At 34.7% G+C, this 25,216-nt stretch overlaps 1 protein-coding gene and 1 pseudogene across 1 annotated transcript; both read left to right on the top strand.

The window, feature by feature from the left end:
* The first annotated feature begins 225 nt into the window (after positions 1-225).
* Positions 226-3,789, top strand: LOC133315548 (probable WRKY transcription factor 14; annotated as a pseudogene).
* A 17,376-nt stretch (positions 3,790-21,165) lies between these two features.
* LOC133315546 (polygalacturonase inhibitor 2-like) lies at positions 21,166-22,246 on the top strand. Its single transcript, XM_061517187.1, has one exon. It carries the CDS (start codon positions 21,169-21,171, stop codon positions 22,192-22,194), a length of 1,026 nt encoding a protein of 341 aa, XP_061373171.1. The 5' UTR covers positions 21,166-21,168; the 3' UTR covers positions 22,195-22,246.
* Positions 22,247-25,216: the final 2,970 nt, after the last annotated feature.

Genomic DNA, 25,216 nt, shown 5'->3' on the forward strand with positions numbered 1-25,216 from the left:
ATGGCCTGTGAGGTCAACTCATTTTGCCTTTGAATGGAGTAAGTGGACGTGGATGTTCTCAACCACTCACTATTCTTCTTCTGTTTGTAGATTAAAAGAACTCACTAATTTGTCTTCATGATTATTTGTTCCATCATTCCATTGTCATTTTTTTTTTTTTTGGATACAATTCCACTGTCATTTAGTCATGAATGGATATATACTATTTGCTAAATTTTTTGCTCAGTAACTATTCTTCTAGATAATGTATCCGATGTTTACAGAAAATAACAGAGAAGAGAATAATAAAATAATATCGCAGTGAACTAGAACTATAAAATTGAAATTAAAATATGACAATTAATTGCAAGCCAAACTTAGTGGCTTTAAATATTGACTAGAGAAAGTCTTGTGTTTTTTTTTTAAGTGCACGGTGCATTTTGATAACTATTAAGAAAAGTTTAAAGTTTAAAGTTTAAAACTTATAAAGAATAATGCTAATTTCTCCGACCTCTCATTCAACAAAATTTCACGAATGACGTGGCACTTTTTTTTAAGTTAAAACTTTCATAAGAAAGGTGCACAGCCTAATCTATAAATGAAGCCTTCTCCTGATCTAAACTGTAAAATTTAAAAAAAATAAATAAAAATCTTTTGTTACATTTTTGTTATTTAAAATTGTTGCGTATGGAATGGAGCATTGGAGTGGTTTGTGTGAAAAGTCAGCATCTGTATCTCTCTCTATCTCTAAACCAATTTTCTTTTTGTGTGTATTTAGAGAAAAGTGCAATCAATTTTCAACCTCCAAAAAACTGTTCCTTTGCTTTTTCTTTGTTCTTAGTGGCCAAAAAGAAGACCATTATTTTCTCATGAGAAAGTTTTCATGCTCATAACCTCATAATCAAACTTACAACCCACATATATACATACAACAAAATTCCTAGAATTGCATGTCTTTTTCGTCTATGAAAGTTAGCAAATTAGAGGTTCCAAGCAATCTATATATGTTCCAAATTACATGACACTGCTTTCCTCCTATTTGAAGCATTTTCACTAAGAAAAAGTACAATCTGAAACATCTTTGGCCAAATTATGGACAACTATCAAGGTAATTTAACTGACATATTCTGTGGTAGCGGTGCATCATATGGAAGCTGCAGCACAGGAACTTCATCATCTGAAGCTGCTACCTTCTCTGGTGATCACTGGCAGTTCTCTTCTGATCCCATGATGAATTTCTCTACTGTTTTGGAAGACCCTTATGGCAACTTTGGTGATCCATTCTCAAACACTATAGATTCCTTTCTACATGAGCTTGATATACCTGGCTCTGCCTACTTTAACAACACAAGTTCTGCTGAAATTACAAGTTGTGGGAGATTGGAAAAAGCAACTTGTTTTGGTGGGGATGGTGTTGTTGGTAGTAGTAATGCTTCCATTTTGCCACAAAAGGTTCTTGAGGATGATATGAGAAAGCCTTGTAATAGCTTATTGTCAAACATGATTCAGATCTCTCCCAGTGCAAAGTTTGATTCGCCAGTGATGCCTGCTTTGTCAAGGGTAGTTAAGCCTTCTGCTATGGTTTCAGGGAAAATATTGATTAATGCAAAGACATCTAAAGATCATTGCTTGATGGGAAACACAGGAGTGCAGATCTCATCTCCACGGAATCCGGGTCTTAAGCGAAGGTGATGTGTTAATTAGTTATTTAATAACTGAATTAAATGGAGAACAGCTTCCAAGGATTGAGTTGAAGAATTAAATTCACACTTGTTGATTAATTTCATGCTAGCATCATAAATTTGCAAAAGGGAATTAATCACATGCATTTTTTTTTTGGAACTTGAATTAGTTTCATGAAATCATGGTAATTGTGGCGTGGATAAAGTAGGGTTTGGCATAAGTGGGCAATTAGATTCTTTTCTTTTGCTTTAGAAATTTGTTTGGTTTTGACTGTTCTGGTCCTATGAACTTATTAGAGGATTTCAGGTGGGAAACAGTTCATTGTGATCAAGACTAAGCATGGGCACTCATCTAGGCTTTCATAGGTTTAATCTACCTGAAAAGTAGAGCTAGATGGGGTGCCACAATAATAATAGTCACATACTGAGCTTTCAAGAAAGTTTATCTTAATCTGCTTTTCTTCCAAACCCACCTGAAAAGTCCTATTCCTTTTATCATAGATAAAAACCATATATCTTTTGTTTGGCCACAAAATGTCCACTATTTCAATGGAAACCAAATCGACAAAGTTAAAACAGCCTGGTTTAAAAGAATTACTTTTAAGCATTCTATATTTCTTTGATTATGTATTTAATCCGTTTGTCTAGTTAAAGTTATTAAGTATTGATGCTCTTGGTGTAATTGCAGGAAGAGCCAGGGAAAGAGGTCAATTTGTATTCCTGCAGTAGCAGCAGCACCAAACAGCAGACAAAGTGGAGAGGTTGTTCCTTCTGATCTGTGGGCTTGGAGAAAATACGGTCAGAAACCCATTAAAGGTTCTCCATATCCAAGGTAAGTTGGTCTAGTGTGATCTTTCTTGGTAAGATAATGAAGGTATTTTAATAATAAAAACTACGTGTATAGCGCAGAAAATAAGTATTGTGACCTCCTCGTAGTGTGTCTTCATTCTTTCTTAATCAGTGATATTAACCAAAAACATAAACTGTTTGGTGAGGTTATATAAATAGTTTTATACTTTTCTAATACATCCTCTCACACAAAAGTTTATTCGGCTTGAAAGAGGAATAAAGATTGAATTCATGACTACTTAGTCACGTCGGCTCTAATATCAAGTACTAACGAATTAATTTAACTTCAAAACTTAAAGTATCGGGTGAGACTGAGTTAATGATTTTATATTTCTCCTCACAGGTGATGGGTTTTTTTTTTTAACTCTTTCTCATAATCATTTTTGTGTTGTAGTGTTTCTTATACATCTCTTTTGGTACCACATCTAGGAGTTATTATAGGTGCAGCAGCTCAAAGGGTTGCCCTGCCAGGAAGCAAGTTGAGAGGAGCAGAGCAGACCCAAACATGTTGGTTATTACTTACACTTCAGAGCACAACCATTCATGGCCAACACAGAGAACCAAGAATTATGCTGCTTCAAAGAATTCAGAAACCATTCAGCAACAAAAGGGCACAACAAAGCCAGAAGAAGAGCAGCAAGAGAGCAACAGTGACAGCAATGTGTCTCCAGTTGTTGTTGCTGCTGGGAACTCAGCAAACAGTGCATCTGTTAAGGAAGAGTTTGAAAGCATAGAGAAGAAGCATGTTGAGGTGGATGATGGAGATTTCAGTAATGGACTCCCTTACATGTCATCTAAGTTGAAGTGCAACCAACTTGATGAATTATTTGCAGAATTAGGAGAAATAGAAGCTGATTCACTGAACCAATTGTCTCTTCAAGGTTTTAATGCAGTTGATGATCAGCACATGGAATCCAAGGCTTTAGAACCATTCCATCTCTTTGAATTTTCAGGAGATAACAACACCAAGTACCACCTCATTTGATGAACGCTTAGAGAAGGTTATAAATATGACCTTGAAATTTCTTTTGGTGGTGAAGGTCAAGTTCTATCTCATTGTACTTAAAAAAAAGGGAGGTTAGGGAGATTTCAGCTAATATAGCCTAATAGCATTTTTCTTGTTTCTAGCTTTATTTTTTATTTCATATTTTTTTATTTTTCTTGTCATTAAATGGAATAGTTAGGGAGATGAATAAATTAGTGGAGTGAAAAAATGGGACAGTGCTGCTTGATTTGAAGCACACCCAACGAGTCCCGCATTGCTTTTGGAATATTGGTGGATGGGACAAAAAGCTGAGGAACAGAAGATTTCAACAGTTGAAACTTGAAACAATTCCTATAGAGACATGATTCAAAGGCTCAGTGAGTAGATTGATGATAAAAAGAATGGGACTAGTCCTTTCAAATGGGAAGCCTCCCACTTGGTCATGTGGGGTTATTCTTAAAAGTGAAAAAAGAAGAATGGGTACATAGATTTGAGATTTCCCTCGCGGAGATGAAAGATGACAAAGAATAAACTGAATAGGGTAAAACAAAGTATATTGTAACATAATATAAAGCTTGACTTTTCACTATAACATGAGGAGAATTATAAGCTTTGGTTTCTCGGTTTTCTATTTTTCTATTATTCTTGAACTTGTGTGTGTGTGTGTGTATGTTTTTTTTTTAATGTTAATTACTTGATATGTCTCCTACACCAGTCTCTCATTATCCAAATGATCGTACTCTGTCTTATCTGTTTGTATTGGTAGTTCCTCATAAGATAACAAAGTCCAGCAAAACGAGGTTGGCATTTAATCGTTTTGCATGTGCATGCTCCCCAACTTGTGCATGTAGCATTATATTAATAATTCCTCTATTGGTTGTGTACGTAATATTGAACTACAACTTGGGCTCGGCAACTTTTCCAATGAAGCAAATTGTTAAGAGGTAAATTTTTTTGTAAGAACCAATTATTGTAGCTCACTTGATAACACACAGGCCTTGGTACGGATTAAATTTTAACCAATTATATTTATTATGTATAATTATATAATTAATTATAATTTGGTCCGAGTTAAAATTATATATTGGCTTGGGCTACAATTTATAATTTGGCCCTATCTAAAACTTAAAATATTTTTAGTAAAAGATTTGGGTAAGTTGTATTAGGTTATGTGTTCAATTTTTATTTGTATTAGGTCCATTACTAATCTGATTCAGGACGGGTCTCGGGATTAAGGTTTTTTTTTTTTTACAGCTAGGGATTAAGGCTTTAAAATCCCTCCCAAAGACGATATTGAGGAAGATCAAACACATGCTTTTACTTTCACCTGCTCAATTTTCTAACACTGAACTACCATCACTTGATCATATTGCAACACTATATATTCAAATAAATACTTCAATAATCCTTGCCAAATAAGCATGTATACAGGAACACATGATATTGTGGGGACCATAAGGCCGAATTGCTTGGGCTCCAATCCCGTATGCACCCACTTTGAAAGTCAGCCCATCATTTAGCTCTTGACCTTGAATGGACAGGACCCGAAAGGCCCAATTAGTAAATGGACTGAGGTCCAAGGCCTGCCCTGTCGTAACTAACATTGAAGCTCAGCCCACCATTTGGCCCTTGACCCAGGATGAACGGGCCCAACCCATTTATTTATTAAATTTGTGGGATGGCTGTCCTGAACAATTTTGTCATATTTTTTTTCTTCGGAGGAGTTCCTACACCAATAAAGTGCGATACAAATTCATGGTTGACATAGAAATTATTCCTCTTTACAAGTATTTTTCTGCAAGCTCTTGAGATTCCTCAACTAATAAACTAAAGTTTTCTTATTATTTAAGCCAACCTTTTGAAGTACTTTTAGTTTTAGAAGAAGAGAGGAAACAACATTCTTTAAAGCTTTTGCCCAGATAGGCTTTCATTATCCTATTTAATTGACGAGTAAGAATCATTGCGAGAAATAAGTATGTAACAGATATTATTGCGAGTGACAGTGGTTCATGAATTTGAAAACAAAGAAATGCTAGTGATCATTAATTGAAGACGCACAAGTGGCTAACTTACTTATATAGTTTATAGTGCTGCCCTTAATTTTTTTCCCACCTTGTAGCTCTCATTGGGTCATGGTGGTTTTGCATGCAATATAGTAAGGTCGGAATTGGGGTCACAAAGCTAGTAAGGTGCCATCATGTCACTAGAAGGAACTTGGGTCACTCATGTTCCTCAAAATGGGTTTACACTGTATTAATGGCTTTGTGAAGAATAGAGAAGAGACAGTGTAGTGCAAAGAGAGGGAAGGTATTGTGAGTCAAAGAGCCATTGCTTTAATTAGAGGGCTTTGCTTCCTTTGCCATATGTTGAAGGTTTCACTAGTGGCAAGAGACGATAGTAGTGGAATTTAAACCTCTCCCATGTCCCCTAAAGTTTGGGGAAAGTTCAGCCACTAATTTGCTATTTTTTATTTTGAAATATTGTTTGGTAATAATTCCTTTTAGCACTGGGATGGGTGACTTTCTAAAATCAATCATAAAATGATTTGCATGTGAAACATCACATTCTTTTCATTTGGCCAAAATATTGGCAAGAAAAAGAAATTATTCAAATTTTAATCATAATTGTGCTGATATGGAATTATAATATTTTTAAATCAAATTAATATAAATAAAAGTATTTTATTTTCCTATTTTAAAGATAAATTTACTTTAAAAAGATTTATTACAAATTCATAAGCGTGTGTCTCGAAGTCGGGCCTCTCAATGTCAAATAGCTTGGCCTTCACCAAGTCGGCTTGAGAAAGCGTTGATGAATAGTAAATCAAAAAATTAAAATAGAGATATGAAGAATAGAGAACATATCAAAACTTTCAATGTGAAAAACCTCTTCGAAATAAAGAGTAAAATCCACGGGATCAATTCCAGAAAACTTCTACTATGATTAATGAGATTACACAATGATCCACTTTATCTTAATAACCAGAGGACTTCACCCTTTAAAGGATGGATCTATACACAAGGTTCTCCACACAAGTGTTTCTCTTTGTAAAGGGGATATAAATTCTATTCTATAGGCTATTCCTCTTCTTCAGTTATGACACTAAGTTTCTTTCTTAGAGGTTCTTCATCTCTGACTTGCGATGCCTTCGGGTTTCTTTTTCTTCTCGCTCTGTATTTCTCTTTTAGCAGCCACATATAAGCATCTAAGCATATTTTATAAACAAGAGATTAGGACACTCATCAAATGGGCTGGGTCCATCATGGGTCACAGATCTAACAAATCTCCCCTTCCATGCCCATGAGGGAGGATGTATGTGCTCCTTATATCAGGGGTATGGGACCGAGGTAATCATCCCGGCACCTTCGTTGCAATCTTCAAACTTTCATGTTGGAACCATCTTGGTCATCATATTCGACCAATTCAGGTCAGTATCGACTTTGTCGAGTTGCAGATACTTTTCTTCTATCATATCCTAGAGCAAATGGTATCGCACATCTATGTGCTTTGATTGTGCATGGAATGTTGAGTTCTTTGCTAAGCGTATGGCACTCTAGTTATCACTCTTTAGAACATACTTCTCCTTATTATGGTCGAGCTCTTGTAGGAAACTCTTCATCCACACTAGCTCATTGCAAGCATCAGTTGCAACAATGTCCTCGACCTCAATAGTCGACAAGGCAACTGCTATGCCTCCAGCATATATATGATTTTAAGCCAAAAAGAGAAATAATCTTGATCAATCTTGGATAAAAAGGGCTATAATTGTTATTAAATTGATAAATCTCAATCAGATATCTTGTCACTGATTTTATTATATTTTTGTAGGAAAATCTTCAACTTAACTCAGAATTGTATCAGAAAGATTGGATCAAGATATATGATGAAGATTTGATCAAGATATATGAAGAAGATATGATCAAGATTTCTAAGTAAGGCACAAACTCTATAATAGAGACTCAGACCTCAGAGCAAAAAATCTTTGACTGGATAGAATTCTTGGAGGCTCACGCTGGAGATCAGAATTCCGACGGAGTTGAAGACCGAAGACCATTGATTCTTCTTTTTCTTCCTCTTCTTTATTGCTTTTATGAATTCTTTTTATTTTAATTTGTTTAAGCCAGCTATTTCTGGCTAGTTTGTTTTTGTAGTTGGGATCACGGACCCAATGTGAATCCTTTTATATTTTCTGTATTCATATTTTATAATTTAATTAGTTAGTTTGTTTTATTCTACCTGTGTTACTTTTTCCATATCCTGTTTAGAATTGGCCACTCTAAATTATAGGGCTTTGAGGGTTAGAATTCACAATAGACATATTGGGGTTTTAATCTGGACAAGGGTAGAATAACAATTTGTGTATGATCTAGACATAGGCTTACATAAATTGCAAACTCATAATTCATTTGCTTAATGCTTAATTCAAAAGGGATTACTAAGACATTAGAATTCTGATTGGGTTAAAGGGTTGAAATCACTAAGACATTAGGGTTCAACTATTTTATAGGGAAATAATGAATTTTCTGAACAAACAAATTAATTGATTATAAAATACAATATAGGAATATAAGGGAGGATCGGAGGTGAAGTGCATCTTGGCTACATCCTTTTTATAAATTTTTCATCAATACTTTCATGTGTTCTTGATCTTTTCTTGCATGCGTTAGAAATTAATTGTTTTTAAAATTCTGTTTTAAATATTATTTTATTTTAAATTATGTTTTTAAATTCCAAAATCAATTCTCTTCACAACTCAAACCAACTTTATTTTCCAACTTAAGGGGAATAGTTAAACTAGTAATTGGTGCATTAATCCTCGTGGGAACGATACTCTACTTATCACTTTATTACTTGGAACGAACGGTATACTTGCCAATTTCACAACAGCAACACACATTTGGAGTTTGAACTGCCAAGAAATAGCTCCCCTGCAAAGGTCGTCCACTAACCTTTGGTCGACTTCCTCGAGTCGTCATCTCCAGTACCTAGGTTGGCATCCGAGTATGCTTCTAACCCAGGTTTTCCTATCATAAAACACAAACAACTTTGACTATGCCTTTGATATATCTGAATATTCATCTGATGGCGTCCCAATACTCCCTGCCTAAGTTTGACAAAAAGCTGCTTACAGCCCCAACTGCATGAGCAAGATCAGGCCTTGTGCATATCATGGTATACATAAGGTTCCTTACAGCTGACTGATATGGGGCCTTTGATATTTTGTCTCTTTCTTCATCACTGGTTGGACCTTACTTCTGACTCAACTTGAAGTGTCTAGTTAGAGGAGTATTGACCGTCTTGAAGCGGTCCTTATTGAACCTTTTCAGGATTATCTCTATGTACTTCTCCTGAGATAGCCACAACAGCTTCTTTGAGTAATTTCTGACAATCTGCATCCCGAGTATCTGTCTTGTTGGGCCGAGATCTTTCATTGCGAATGACTTGCTCAAGGCTTTCTTGAGGGCATTAATCTTCCTCATATATTTCCCCACTATTAGCATGTCATCTACTAAAGCAAGAGTATGATGAAGTCGACATTGTCGTACCTCTTGACGAGAACACAATGGTCTGCTTGAGTCTTCTTAAAGTCGTGTTGAGTCATGAAGGATTCAAACTTTCTATACCATTGTCGGGTTGCTTCAGGCCGTACAAGCTCTTCTTAAGTTAGCATGCCAGATGTTCTTTACCCGGGACTCCAAAACCTTTGGGCTACTCCATATATATTTCTTCTTCCAAGTCTCCATGAAGAAATGCAGTCTTCATATCAAGTTGTTCGACCTTCAAGTCTTGAGTGATCACTATGCCTAGAATAGTTCAGATTGATGTCATCTTCACCACTGGTGAGAATATCTCCTCGAAGGCCATTCCTTTCTTTTGATTGCACCCCTTTACCACAATCTGAGCTTTATATCTTGGCTTTGGGTTGTTCTCCTCCACTTTTGTATACCCATTTATTTTTTAGAGCCCGCCTACCCTATGGTAACTCGACCTGATCAAAGGTATGATTCTCATATAAGGATTTTATCTCGTCTTGCATGACTTTCTCCCATTCTTCCTTTTCAATTAAGGTCACTGCCACTTCATATCTATGAGGTTCTCCTTCTTCCGCAATGACTGTGTATTCGTCTGCAAGATATATGGTGGAAGGGCGTCTGACCCGGACATATTGCCGAGTTTGTAGTTGTACCTCAGAACCCGACTCTAATTCACCTTGGACTTTCGTATGTTCTAACTCTTCTCGCTTTCAGTTGATGGTTCTTCTTGTTGTTCGCCCTGTTCATCATTCTGTTGAATGGATTCTCCCCCTGCTTCAACTCGGACATGGTAGAAGGGGTCTTCATGACGAACAACATCTCAGACTTTGGGCCTCTAGATGTCCTCAATAATCTGATTCTCCTTTATAACCTTCTGGTTGATGGGGTCCCAAAGACGATAACCAAACTCGTTGTTTGGTAAGTCAAGATGGGCATATTCCTTGGTCTTTGCATGTAGTTTTGCTCGTTCATCCTTGGGAATGTACACAAATGACTGACATATGAATACCTTCAAATGCTTATATTTTTCCTTTTAACCCGTCCAAACTTCTTCTGGGATGCCTCCTTCCAGAGGACTTGAAGGTAATAGATTTATTAGATGGACTGCAGTCTTGACGGCTTCTCCCCAGAACGCCTTGGGAAGTTGGCATAAGATAACATACTTCAGAATCACTTTTTAATGTTCCAGTTCATCCTTTCAGCAACACCATTCAGCTGAGGTGTCTTCAGCTTTATATTTGCCACCCTATAGTGCATCTCAAATGTACCTCAGTATTCTTCGCCATTTTCAGCTTGTACGACCTTTAAATTTTTGTTGGTCTCCCTTTCAACCCTTGCATGGAAATCCTTGAATAGTTGGAATATCTGGTCTTTTGTATTCAGCAAGGATACCCATACTTTTTGGTGTGATCATCAATAAATGTGATGAAGTAATACACACCACGTATAAATTTCTCTGGCATAGAACGCATGGTAGTATGAATAAGATCAAGAATATACTTCTTTCTTCTGGACTGGTTTGGTCTCTTGGATAAAACTCAACATTGCTTGCTGACTAGGCAGTGTGTGCATGTCTCCAAGAGTTGACCTCTTAGGGTGTGCATGACAACCTTCTCGGAATCAATTTTTTTAATTTACGCTTTCGGGAACAGAAATGGATAGAAAACTCATTTGGTAAAATCGGTTTATTTTTTTGTTCCCGGGATGAACCGGTTTAATTTTTGTGCTGGGGAACAGAAAAAAGAATAATTTTTTTTTTGTTTTTTTGTTCCCGGGCACAAAATGAGAAACACTTATCTCTCTCAATTACTCTCCACCAATACCATCATCATCACCGCCACCACCATCCCGACACGATCACCTCTACCATCATCGTACCACCACCACCACCATCATTACGACCACCATCATCACCACCACTACCATCACAGTCACCATTATTATCACTACCATCGTCACCAACCACCACTAGCACCATCATCGTAGCCACTGCCACCACCACTACCACCATTACCGCCGCCATCGTGTCATCACCATCGTCGCTGCCGCTACCACCACCACCACCACAACCACGCCATCACTACTACTGCCATCGCAGTCGCTGCCACCGTTATAACCATCATCGCCACCGCCGTCACTATGTCATCACAATCACCATCATTGCAGCCACTGCTGTCACTACCATCACCACCATGACCATCGTTGCCTCCGCCTCCACCACTACCATTATAATGCCACTGCCACCACCACCGCTAGACCACCATGTCATCACCATTACCATCGTCGCAACCACTGATGTCACCACCACCACCACTACCGCCACCGCTAAGCCACCATTACCACCAATGTCGCTGCCACCATTATCATTATCACGCCACTGTCATCACCATCACCACTGTCATCACCATCACCACCACTACTGCCACCACCACATGTCACTATTATCACCACCATCGCTGTCACCACCACCACTACTACCATCACCATCACCACCATTATCCCTACTATCACTAACACCATCGCCCCAGCCACTACCGTCACCACCACTACCACCTCCATGCCACCATTACCACCAGCGCCGCTACCATGTCATCACCACCACCACGACGATGCCACTACTACAACCACAACCATTGCCACCATTACCGCCGCCGCCACCACTACCACCACACCATGTGAAAAGAAAAGTGATGATCCAATTGTTTTTATGCTTAATAGGAATAATTTGTTATTATATTATTTGTTGTTTTATTAAACACAATTCTCATTCTCGGAATAAAAATAAAACATATTATCAAACACATTTTTTTTTTCCAGAAACTGTTACAAGGCACAAAAATAGAAAATAATTGTTTCTTTTCAGAAAGAATGCTAGAGAACAGAATGGTTGTCATGCACACCCTTAAGTTCGACAGCAGTTCCTTCTTAGTGAGAATTTGGAGACTTTTCTCACTTATGTGTCCGAGTCTCCTGTGCTAGAGCTCCAAACTTAATTCGTCTTGGACATCATTGATCTTTGCATTTCCGACCTTCTCTTGCATAATATAGAGAGATCTTTCCTCCTTATCTCGGGCCACCACCAAGCTACCCTTGACAAGTTTCCATCTTCTTCCTCTAAAGCAGTTTACTAGCCCAACTTCATCGAACTTACCTGCCGTGATGAGGCTGAGTTGCATGATAGGAACATGTCTGACTTCCTGAAGAACCAATCTACAACTCATGTTAATCATCATCGTGACATCTCCAACTCCCACTATCTTGCTAGTAACCTGGTTACCCATCTTCAATATACCAAAGTCGTCGCGTTGATATGATGAGATGAAATCTTTGTCGGGGGTGACATAGAAGGATGCTCATGAGCATGGTTGTCAAAATCGCGATCCAAATCGTAGGATCGCACGATTCACGATATTTGCCTCCATGACTGATTTGAATCGTCTTCAAAATCGCTTTCAAACAAGATCGCTTCGGATAACCATGTAGGATCGCAAAATCGATGGGATCACACGATTTTACCATGCCAGGCAATCCAAAAAAGAGAGCAAGAGTTGTGCCGTCTATAGAGGTGGAGAAGACATCACTAATATGATTTTCAATTAAAACTCTAATTTGTAGAACCGCGGTGTGCTTCATGAAAACTCGATGTTACTCAGCAATTTTCCTTCTCTCCATTTGGTGAAAACTCTTCCAGCATCTTGTTCAATCTCTATTTGTTGAACCACGGTGTGCGTCGTCTTTGTTTTCTGCTCCATTTTGTCCATGGCGTCACTTTAATGGTGGTTCTTATATTCATGTATATTCAAGATCTGCATTGTTTTTGCTTCTAATTGATGGTGCGATTTCCTTCTTAGATCTTTATTTGGTGAATGTATTGCGTTCATGTTTAGGCCATTTTGTTGATATAAAAATAACTTTGTAGATTTGTGTTTATAGATTCAGTTCAAATTCAAACTTGAAATTTTGTTTTGGAATAGATTTGACTTACCCACTAGAATGTCCACCCCTTCGCCTCTTCGTCATCAAAGATGTCTTGATTGGAAGCTGCCAAGTGCTGACATTAACATAGACCAATGGCCGGGGAAGGCATGGATTGAGGTTGCTACAACGTTGGATCTTGTTGTGTTACTTTGGAAGAGATTTGGACCGTACGTGGGCTAAGGGTTGTTGGGCTAAGATCTGGACGATGTCCTTTCATTTATAATTAAAATTGTAATTTAAATATTATTTTTTATAATTAAAATTAAATAGTTACGATCTTAGGATCCGTTTCTATCCCACAATTTACGATCTTTTTATCCCCTTCCGATCTTAGGTAAGATCTCAATCCTAACAATCTTGCTCCTGAGACCACAACCCATGAACAGTCATCATAGGCTATGTTCAAATAACTGTCTTCACCAATTAGGAAAATATCAACCTCGGTATTGGCTACTATAGCCGCGGTGCTCTTCTCGTCTTTCTTACTCGAATCTATCACGTCCATCTTGACATTGCCTGTCTTCTAGTCTTTATTCATAGTCCAAAATTCAGACTTTTAATGAACCGATCTTCCACAATAGAAACATGTGAGGTTCGACCTTGGCATTGACCGACCTTTAGACTTGTCTACCTTGACTTTTACTTCTACCTCGGTGTGGCGTTCTTCCACGATTTTTCGATGACATTTGCTTCATATTGGTGGGTTATACCTCATTTTTTCTTTCTAGCCTCTTCATTCAACAGGTTGTTTACAACCGAGTCCGCAGTTATCTTCCCTTCTGGGTTAGCCCATAGCCATTATATCAAGCTCGGGCACTAATTTTTTTACACGCTCAAAGCATAGAATGTCTTGCCCAACTTTCTTTTTATGACCTCGTCTCATTTTAGCATAGCTAAAAAATGTAGTCATAACTTATTTTTTTTCTTATTTATTTTACGAACTTTGTCATTAAAATTAATTATGACAGTTTATTTCTAAATGAATAACTAAGACTTTTAACATAAAATGATCATACATACTAAAAATAAGAGATGACGAATTCATTCCCCACTCCCCCCCTCACCGGGATTACTTTATGTAAAAATTTCTGTAGTTGGGCTTCTTGATTTGTCAATTTGGACTTGCTCAACATATTCCTGATGATCCATTATGGGTTTGGCTAAATATGAGCTTGTCCGTTACTGGTTAAGCATAGTTTAAATTAAAAATATTGGCATACCCAAAAAAAAAAAATAATAATTAAAATTATTGAGAGTTTAGCGAGTTTGGAATTAGGGGTGTTAACGGGCCGAGCCGAGCCGAGCTTTGATCTTAACGGGCCAAGCCTGTATTTAAACGTGTCCGACTGGCCTTAGCCTGTTACCTGTTACGAATATAATATTGGCCTGTGGCCTGATTTATTTACAAAAAATAAAAGCCTGTATGAAGCCTGTCTTAGCCTGTTAGCATGTTAAAGAATAAAATTAAGAGAACAGAATTCCACAAAAAATCAATTTCCAGATAGAAACCTTAGCTTCCAATTTGCAGCAATAATTTACAAAGTCTACAATAAATAAATAAAATTAAAGTGAGAGAAGGTATATAACAGGTTATATTATCTTAGCTCATTATAAAAAAAGTGCCAACAAAAATAAAAATAAAATAAATAAAATAAAAAATAAATTGACACAAACGAGCAGTGTGGAACAAATGAGTTTTTGTGGGTTTGTTTGTGTGAAGGAGGATGAAGGATAATATAGAATAGCACTAGTAATTCCATAAATATACATAAATTCAATATATATCCAAATAACATAATATAGAACAAAATCATTCAAAAAGTCTGTTAAACTAATAAAATGGGGTGAAATAAATTGATGAGATAGAGTTATTACAAGTAGTATAAAAACTAGGCTAGCCTGAGAGGCTCTAAGGCCGAGTTTCTGAATTAGAGCCTGAGGCTTTTTTATTAAACGAGCTTTTATACAAGTCCAAGCCTGGTTCCAACACGAGCTTTTATTAAACGAGCTCAGGCCTTTACGAGCCGAACCAAAGGCCCCTGGCTCGTTTACCACCTCTATTTGGAATAATACAGGTTGGCGTTAACCAATATTTTCTTTACTTATTTATACAAATAACTTCCAAAAATGTTAATTTTAAATAATTTATATAAATAACATGAATTAAAAAACTTAAATCGATCCATATTAAAATATTTAAAATTAATTAATTAAAATACATGAATGTGTTTTAAATCAATATTTAAATAAACTTAATAAAGAGAAAAGTTATAACTATAATAGTTATTTTAATTTGTAACTTGTAGGGCAACTTACATTAAGTTGGTCCAAGTTTGGCCGAAATCATTTTTTCTGCAGGAAAAATATATAACAATCAAGTGATCAACATAGGAGCACTCCTCCACTGCTCGTCCTATAAAGTTCGGATACCTCCGGCCAATAATTAATTGGCTCTTCTTTAAATTTGTGGCCCAAAATCCCATGTAATTTTTTAATTAAATAATTTAAAGCGTATTATATATTAATTTATTTTTTAGTCTTAGAAATCTAATTTTAATTTATTAATTTTCAACATTTTCTTATTATTTTTAGTAAATAAAATTACTTATAAAAGGACCTGTTTAGCACTACGCTCTGAAAAAAATTGTTATTTTTCTTTTAATTTAAAAAGATATTTATTATAATAAGAAAATATAGACTTTCGATACTCTTTTTTGAATATTAAAAATAAGTTAAAATATTATAGCAAGAAATCAATAAAGAAATTTTATTCAAATCTAAAAATACATTCAGAAATTGGAGGGTCTTACAAAAATATAAATTATTTACCCTATAAAGAATAAGTGTAGTTGAAAAATAAATAAAAAATAAATTTTTAAAGTAAAAATTTTAAACATGAAAAAAATATTTCTTCTACAACATGAGATAAAATTATTTCTAACAACTCTAAAACGATATCGTTTTGGAGATTTGAAAAAAAAAAATGCTGGATATTTTTATCATTTTACTTTTTTTATGTCATGTAATTTTATTAAAATACCTTGTATTTTTTTCTCAAACCCTCAAAACGATATTGTTTTGAAATTGTTGGAGATAATTTTATTTTATGTTGCATGAAAAACTTAATCCCTAAATAATGTTAAAATATTTATCAGGTTAAGCAAATAGTAATTTTTTTTAGGAAATGAATAACTTGGTATGATGTTGTATTTAAATTATTAATTTGTTTCAGTATTATAAAATTTTATTTGAGATCTTAACTAGTTGATAGTAGTTTAGCAAATATAATATTAAATTATGTGGTGTTACGTATAACATTTTTCTACTTTGTTTCCGTTTGCTGGAGTTGTGGATAGCGCACCCATTATAGACTACTATATATATGATATGTATTCTAATACTGGGACAATATCAATTATCAACAATGAAGTTCACAGAATTCAAAAAAAACCGGAGAAGCTTTTGAATTTTGAGATTCATCAAAGTCAAAATTGGGTTTTTCAAGCTAAAGAGATTTCATCTCATGGCCCGTAGAATCAGTCTTCTAACTTGTCTCTCAAAAGCTATTCCAAATGCGCCAAAAAATACAATTTGTAATCTACAGCTAATGGACAAATTAAAGGCACAAAGCTAGCTGTTGTACACGAGAGTAGATTCTTTTATACTAAAATTTCATTTAATTTGATCATATAAAATTTTTATGTCTATTTTTTTCTTTATTAATGATAATTGGACCTTATTTATTTAATATATGTGAAAAAAAAATAGATTCAAAATTTTTACATATTTAAGTTACGTAAAATTTTAATACCAGAGAATCGCCCTCCTTATCCATATAGCTAAAACGAAACAAAACAGAAACAATGAAAGAAAGAAAGTTATGATAAGAAAGAAATCATCATCTAATCATATAAGTTGCTTTCACATTGGTGACGGATATTCGGATAATGTTTGACTCAACTACAACCAGGAGTTAATAATACGCAGTACTATATCTATCGATGAGTTGTTTCGAAAATGAATATAAAAGATTCGTAAATATAATATGTAAAAAATAAAGTCCATAATGTTAATTATATTTTATAATTTTTTCTTCTGGAAATGAATGCAGAAGATTCGGAAGAAAAAGTAACCCAGGGACTATTCCGCAAATAACTTGCAAACAATTTCATGTCTATAACGAGAAAGTTTGTAATTTTCAATAAGTTTTGAATAAAATTAAAAATCTTAATTTCATTATTTTAGACAAAGATAATTTATTGAAATCTTAACTTTTCAATAAATTAAAAATGTCAATAAGTTTGTTAATTATATTTTATAAATTAAAAGAACTTGCAAATAACTTGTTTTATTTGATTAAGGCAAAGTGCTATTCTGTCCCTTGACAGAACAATACGAATAATTGAAGTTTTATGGGACATAAAACCGTGTGCACCCACAAGGCCACAACCGCCCACATTGTTGAAAAAATGGAACTCCTACGAAATTGAGTGATTGGATCAGCAGATTTGATCTTCTTTGATATTATTTTTGGAAAGAATTTAAAATCTTAATTTTATATCTGTCTTAAATTTTAAATTAATCTATAAAAAATCTAAGAGATTATAGGAAAAATAATCTAAAAAAAAAGAAAAGAAATTGACCATATTTTTCCTAGACATTCCTTTTCTAAAGTAGTAAAAAATGGGATCAAATGACAATAATTATAAAACAATAGGATAAATGATATTAGGTAATTAAGTTATTAGTTTTTCTATTTATAACAAGTAATATACGAGTAAACAATACTAAAAGAGCTGTTACAATTTTTCCAGCATCATACCAATATATATATATATATATATATATATATATATATATATATATTTTCCAGCCACGATGATGCTAGCATATATATTTTTTAGAATAAAATTGATTTTTATGAATAAAAATACAATACATATACTGAAATATATTTGTTATAGATTATAATTCATTGAATAATTGTCATTATTGTAGACTGACGTACAACTGCCATTATAGTTCATTGCTGCTTGTAAAATAATTTGATTTGATAAAAAAAAGCTGCCACAAATGTAGGAAAAAATATTTCATAGTCCCTCCTTTTTTTTTTTTTTTTTCCCTCCATCTCTTCTTTCCTGAATAAATCTTTGGTACTACTGCTTACTGCTGTACTAAAGATTCAGTACATCTCATCAATGAAAATATTACATGTTAGCTAAAATTCTATTTTTTCTGTCATATTTTTTCTCTCTCCTCTGATATGTAATGAAATACACTGAATCTACATACAACAGTAGTACCAAAGATTTATTTTTCTTTCCTCTATTTCTCTGTCACCCTCACTCTTTCCCATATGTGTGCCTGGACTAGTACATATTCGCTCCAAATGTAGACTGTAGAAGAACCGACAAGGAACCAAAAACATTTAAAAATCAAGTAGAACAATGATTCCAAGTTTAATAATATTATTATGGGAAAAATATTTATCCTTTTAGATGACACAATTTATATTCTTTAACTCTCCTAAAGAAGTGGGACTACACCTTTTTTTTTATCAATTCTCTCTCCTCCTTTATCTATCTCTTTCTCTCTCTTAAAATAATATAACTTTACCTCCTTTAAAATGACAGAGTGTCAAACCCTATTATTATAAAGTTATAGTTTAGAAAACATTGTTTTACTTATCATTATTATAGTATTCACCGTTGGTCATAATAATATTTTTAAATACAAGTATACAACTTAGAAAAAAAAGAATTGCACATATATATATATATATAATGGGATTTATATTTATCATGCAACATAATATAATTATTTTTTCTACACACACAATATTTTATGAAGTCCTCATTTTTTGACGCAAAAAAAATTAAAACACAAAAAACGAATCTCTATAATATAACATAATCACTTTTTCTACCGGATGACTTTTATAAAACCCCAGCTGAATGACACGTCTTTATTGATATGCAGAAAACATCAAAATAAATGAGAAGAAGGAAATGGTCATCAGTTGAAAATCTGACTCAAACTTCGCTTTTTTTAGGGTAGCGGCAATCATGATATTATAATGGCGGGGGGCGGGATGTTAATTTGACATAATTTTGATTCAAATAAGCACAGATGAAAAACTGTAAATCATAATATAATACAATAACAATATTAATATAACACTTTTAAAGAAGGAAGTAAGATGGTATTTAATATTTATTTAATTTGAAATATAGCGTAATCTTTATTTATTTTAAACAATTTTACTTCAAGAAAACTTTTTATCAAGAGTATATATGACTGTTAAGTCCAGTTTTGATGTCCTATTATGATTTTTTCAACATTTAAAATTGAAGTAATCCATGTAATGCTAAATTTGAACCTATCCATAATCCATTGGAGGGACGTACAAGCATCACCTTCATGAATATTGACATTAAAGAAGTTGACTCTAATAATAAGATTATACCAACAACAATGAGCTGTCCTTGAAGACTAAATGATGGAGACATGGCATAAAATGATGGAGACATGGCATGATGCTATACTCCAATCCTTTCCACATAAACATGTTGAACTAACAACGCGAGGATAACTCAGTTGACAATTAAATGTCTAAGGATTTGTTTTATTTAGGAATTTAAATTTTGATCAAAGTAAATTTTTGAAATTTATTAAAATCACATTTTCCACAAAAGATGATTAGTCTCACATTTTTTTGATGACACTTGTTCAATGCATCTTTTATTCCAACCAGAAGTTAAATTTAAGGGGACGTTTGATAGAGGATAAATTTTTTTTATTAGGAAAATATAATTATTAAGAATATGATGAGAAAATGAGTTTGGTAGGAAAGTTAAAAAAAAGTTGTTTGGAAGACCAAAATATTACCGAAAAAATTGAGTTAAATTTCCTGAGTTTATGTTTGGTTGAAGATAAAATATTAATAGGATAATGGGTGTAAATTACGAAAATAACCCTTTTAACTTTTGTATCTAAAATCAAAAATTAACCCTAGTCTATCGTTGAGTCTTTGTGAACCTCTCTCTCTATGTCCTATGTCCGTCTTTGTCTTGTTTGAGTCTTTGTGTCTTGTTTCAGTCATTTGACCGCTTTGAGCATATTCAGGAGCCAAATACGTACACAGAAGCAGTATTGAAAATGTTCACCCGCATGTTTCACTCTCATTAGAACACAATCATTTCAATGCATACTCAACCAAAAAAGATAAAAAAAATCTTGAACTTTTCTAATTAACTATTTACTTTTCAACTAAATTATCTTCACTGCAGAAAGAATTACTCTTGGAATCATCTTCAATAAGAAGAAAGGTTGAATCAGTGAGGTAGTCCTTCAACATCCCCATTTTTTGGACTACATCCAAATGCTTGGTCTTGTTGAAGGATTGTGTAATGTGCAGAGTAGCCCCAGCTCAAAGAGTTCCAATATAACATCTTGCAAAATTTTGTTATGATGGCTTGAAACTGCATAAGGAGAAAACATTTGGACGAGGGGCATTTCCGTAATAAAAGTAGCGCCAATTTTTTCACTTCTTTATCCGAGGTGGTATTTGCGATCAGTGTTTTTGACATCAATTTACACACACCTCTATACATGGCATTAATGGTATTCCACTCTCACTTACCCAGCAATTTCACTAGAAACCACCTACCTATATAAAAAATTATACGTCCCATAAGGGCCATATTCTAAGAACAAAGTAACTAAAAAAATTATATGGGAACATTTCTAGATTATCTATATAAAAATAATAATACTGAACTGAAATATTGTATTCCCCTTCTTCTTTCTTCAATATTATCTATGATTTCATATACTATAGAGAAAAGTGTTTGTCTATTTAAATGACACAATTTACTTACTTTCACTCTCACAAAGAGATGAAATCCATATATTTATATATTTTTGTCGATTGTTTTTCCTTCTTTATCTATCTCTTTTTCTCACTTATAAAATGACACAATTTTACGTCCTTTAAAAATGATAAACACTTTTACCTATATTATAATACTAATATGATTCCAGCCGAAGTCAAATTCAAAATCACTAGTTAAAGTAGCTAGTTGTTCTGGAACTCCCCTGCCTATATAAACCAACACTTGATATCACTTTTCCTCACCCCAAAAATCACAATCAAATATCCATGATTGCAACCATGTTTCGCTTACCCATCATCCTATTCCTAACAACAACATGTCTCTTCACTATTGCAGTAGTCTCTGAAAAATGCAACCCAGAGGACAAGAAAGCCCTTCTCCAAATAAAGGAAGAGCTAGGCAACCCAACATCTCTATCCTCATGGAACGCAACCACAGATTGCTGCGACCCCACGTGGCAAGGTGTGGGCTGCGACACAGACAACAAAACCTACCGTGTCAACGACCTCTCCCTCTCCCAACTCTCCCTCACCAAACCTTACCCTATTCCTCTCTCCATAGTAAACCTCCCTTACCTCAACTTCCTCTTCATCTACACAATCCCCAACCTCGTCGGTCCTATCCCGACGGCAATCGTTAAACTCGACAAACTCCGTTACCTCACCGTCAGCAAAACCAACGTCTCCGGCGTGATACCTTCCGCCATATCCCAAATCAAGACCCTCGTAACCATCGACTTCTCCTACAACCACCTCTCCGGCAAAATCCCCGCCTCGCTCTCCACTCTCCCCAACCTCGTCGGAATCACCCTCGACGGCAACCGGCTCACCGGCTCCATCCCGGAGTCGTTCGGGTCGCTGTCGAGCCTCTTCACGTCGCTGACGCTCTCCCGGAACATGCTCACCGGGAAGATTCCGGCGTCGCTGAAAAAGCTGAACCTGGCGTTTGTTGACTTGTCGAGGAACATGCTGGAGGGTGACGCGTCGGTGTTGTTTGGGTCAGGGAAAAATACACAGAAGATAATAGTTGCGAAGAACAAATTGGCTTTTGATTTGGGAAAAGTGGGGTTGTCGAAGAATTTGAATACGTTGGATGTGAGGAACAATCGCATATATGGGATGCTACCACAGGGTCTAACGGCGTTAAAGTTTCTGCATAAGTTGAATGTGAGCTATAATAGCCTGTGTGGTGAGATTCCACAAGGTGGAAACTTGCAAAGATTTGATGTGTATTCGTATGTTCATAATAAGTGCTTGTGCGGTTCTCCCCTACCCAGTTGCAAGACTACTTAAGTCTCCTATGGACAAATTGTATATCATAGATATTTTGTTTGTCCTACTACATCATTTTAATAATAATAATAATGTCTATCTATGACATTTGTTTTAGAAAATCATTGTATCATGCTACCTCATTTATGGTTAATTTACCTATGTTATTTGTTTGATTAATTACATAACATATGCTCTTAGCTACAAACTTATCCAATATTAATCGGTGTAAAACATATTAACCAATCACAATTTGATTGTTTCCTTTAATGATAAGAGTGGCATGTGATATCAGTGTGGAAGTGTTATGTATTTTTCCTTTTATCAGAAAAAGTGTAATTCGTTGTCCTATTGTTGATACAATGTGTAAAATCTAGGGGCTAAGCTCCTCTGTTCGTACTATTTATTAACTCGTTAAGAGGATAAACCAATGAGGATATTCATGCTGGTATTCAAGCGAATGCTTACAGCTTATTGCAATTATGGGTGTGCAAAAAAAATTGGTTTACTTGCCTGCTTTGACCTGATATTGACGTGACTCATAAATACTTAATTTTTTGAACTGATTTAAATATTGATTTATTTTTATTTAGATCAGTTTTAGACTTGACTTATTTTAATAATTGATCCATGGACCCAAAACTTAACTCACTGTAAGAAAACAAAAAAACAAACGAAAAAGGGAATATCACCCACTGCATAATGTTTTCGTCCAAATCCAGCTATCAAGACTTCGTCCTACAACCATTGGTCAGACACTCACACCCGACCCCATGTTACACAGTCGATAGAAGCGGTGTTTAAAAATTCGGTCCGGCCATTAACTCGACCAAGGTTAGAGGATCATGAGATCACGGGTTCAACTGGGGGGTCACGGGATTACTATGCTAACCCGATTTTATATATTAAAAAAATATAAATATATATATCCTATATGAAAATATTAAAAAACAAATCATCGATTATCAAAGATTCAAAATATACTTAACATAATTCACCAATTACAACCACAAGTCAATATTATACAACCTAATTAAAGTATCAAGATACCAAAGTACAAAACTCGTTCTAATGTGATCACTACGCTGATCCGGTTCTGCCTCTTTTGAGAAGGTCTCTGACAAAGAAAAATTTAAAGAAAGTAAAAAAGAGTTTTGTTTTCCATCGACGACTGAAAAGATTTCATTTGAATGGGTAAATTTTTTATCTTTTCTAAAAGATTCACGGCAGCGAAGTGAAGATTGAAAACGTCTAGGTCACTAGGAGAGAAGAGAACGATTAGATTTAGGTTTGCAAGCATTTTTATTTTATTTTTTTTAATAAAACAATGTTGTTTCATGGAATTATTTAAAAAAAAAAAAAACATGCAGTCCGGAAGTCACTGAAACTCGACCGGGTTTTGGGGGTCAGAGGGGTCGATATGTATATAGAGTCCAACTTGTGCTTCAACCCTCAAAGGAGAAGGGTCAGGTTGACCCGGGTCAACTCGAGGGTGGAGCGGAGTTTTAAAACACTGGATTGAAGCGAAATATTACTACTTATTGAGATATTAAAAACTCACGAGAATTGCAAATGTTACATTATAAAGATCAACCAAACTAACAAAAATTATTAACAAGAGTACTCACATTCTCTTCTATGTAGTTTAAGCAACCATCATTCGGTACAAATGCAGCAATCTTCTTCCCATTCTTGATGAGTTGAACCCTATAACACACTTACGAATGACAGAGTTGGGCTGCTTAGCCTCAATACCTCTGCACATAGAACAACATATTAATTTCATAACATTAACTGTACTAATTGAAAATATGTAAATTTATTATATAATTTATATATTTTAAACAAATAAAGAGTTAAATTACATGAGTTTAAAAATTAAATAAATAACTATTAAAAAAACATCAAATAAAAAACAAGTTTTGAAATCAATTTAAAAGCGGATCAGGTCAAATTTGACCCGATTTTGAAATTAAATTAGACCCACTTCAGAAACCAAGTCAGGTCAGATCTGATTCAGTTCTGAACCAGTTCAAAAAAATTCAAACTAGATTAAATCTGAATTGGATCAAATTAAACCAGGTCGGGTCAAAATACCTGACCTATAAAATCAAGTTGAGTCGGGTTAGTACAAAAATTCAACCCGACCTGACCCATGCACAACTCTAATTGCAATCGAGCTTTTTACTATGATTTTCAGTTCATAAATGTTATAAAATATAAATATTTATAATTTTAAATTATCTTTCGAATGGTTGAAATGTTACCCGAATAAGATTTATCATAAGCTCAAATATATAATAACACAAATCAAAATTCACGTTTCGATAAATCTCCGCAGCTCTAGACTAGAGATAGATAACCAAGATTGCATTTCACGAATAAGCCGATTAATGGCTTATTGAAAATATGCCTTACATTAATAAATTAATGATTGATTGACTATTTTGTCCCTAATATTTCTTTTTTACCACTTTATTTCGTTTCTTAAGTTATATATTAATATGTCTCTATTTAACCAATTGACTGATACCTCTCGCTATATATATATATATATATATATATATATTCTTTTGATAAAGTAAAGGGCAAAAACCCAACAAAACAAGAAACTAAAGTAGTATTTGTCTAGCTCTATAAACAAAGCCAAAATCAGACGAAAAAAATAACCATGTAATTCCCTAAGAGGGAGTTTGGAAACGGAAATAGTTTCCCTGAGCAAAAAATCAAGAGGAAAATTAGAGATCCAATCTGCACAAATATTGCCTTTCTTATATGCGTGCTCCAGTTTCACCGACCACCTCCTTAACAGTCATAAGATGAGACTCACGAGATGCATCACCAACTTTGATGAGCAAAGTGATAGCAGCTGCATAATCATTTTCAAGAACTACTTTTCTCCATCCGCCTTCCCAAGCCAGCTCTAAACCTTTGAGGATATCCCATAATTCAGCTGTAAGTGACATACTTTGAGGTTATGTCCATAAGTAACATATAGTGTTGTGTCAACACGACATTGGTGAAAGTAATATTTTGGAGGTTA

Source organism: Gastrolobium bilobum, unplaced genomic scaffold, assembly GCF_033153095.1.
Source record: "Gastrolobium bilobum isolate Gb01-03AN ecotype WA unplaced genomic scaffold, APGP_CSIRO_Gbil_v1 utg5429, whole genome shotgun sequence".
Classification (NCBI taxonomy): Eukaryota; Viridiplantae; Streptophyta; class Magnoliopsida; order Fabales; family Fabaceae; genus Gastrolobium; species Gastrolobium bilobum.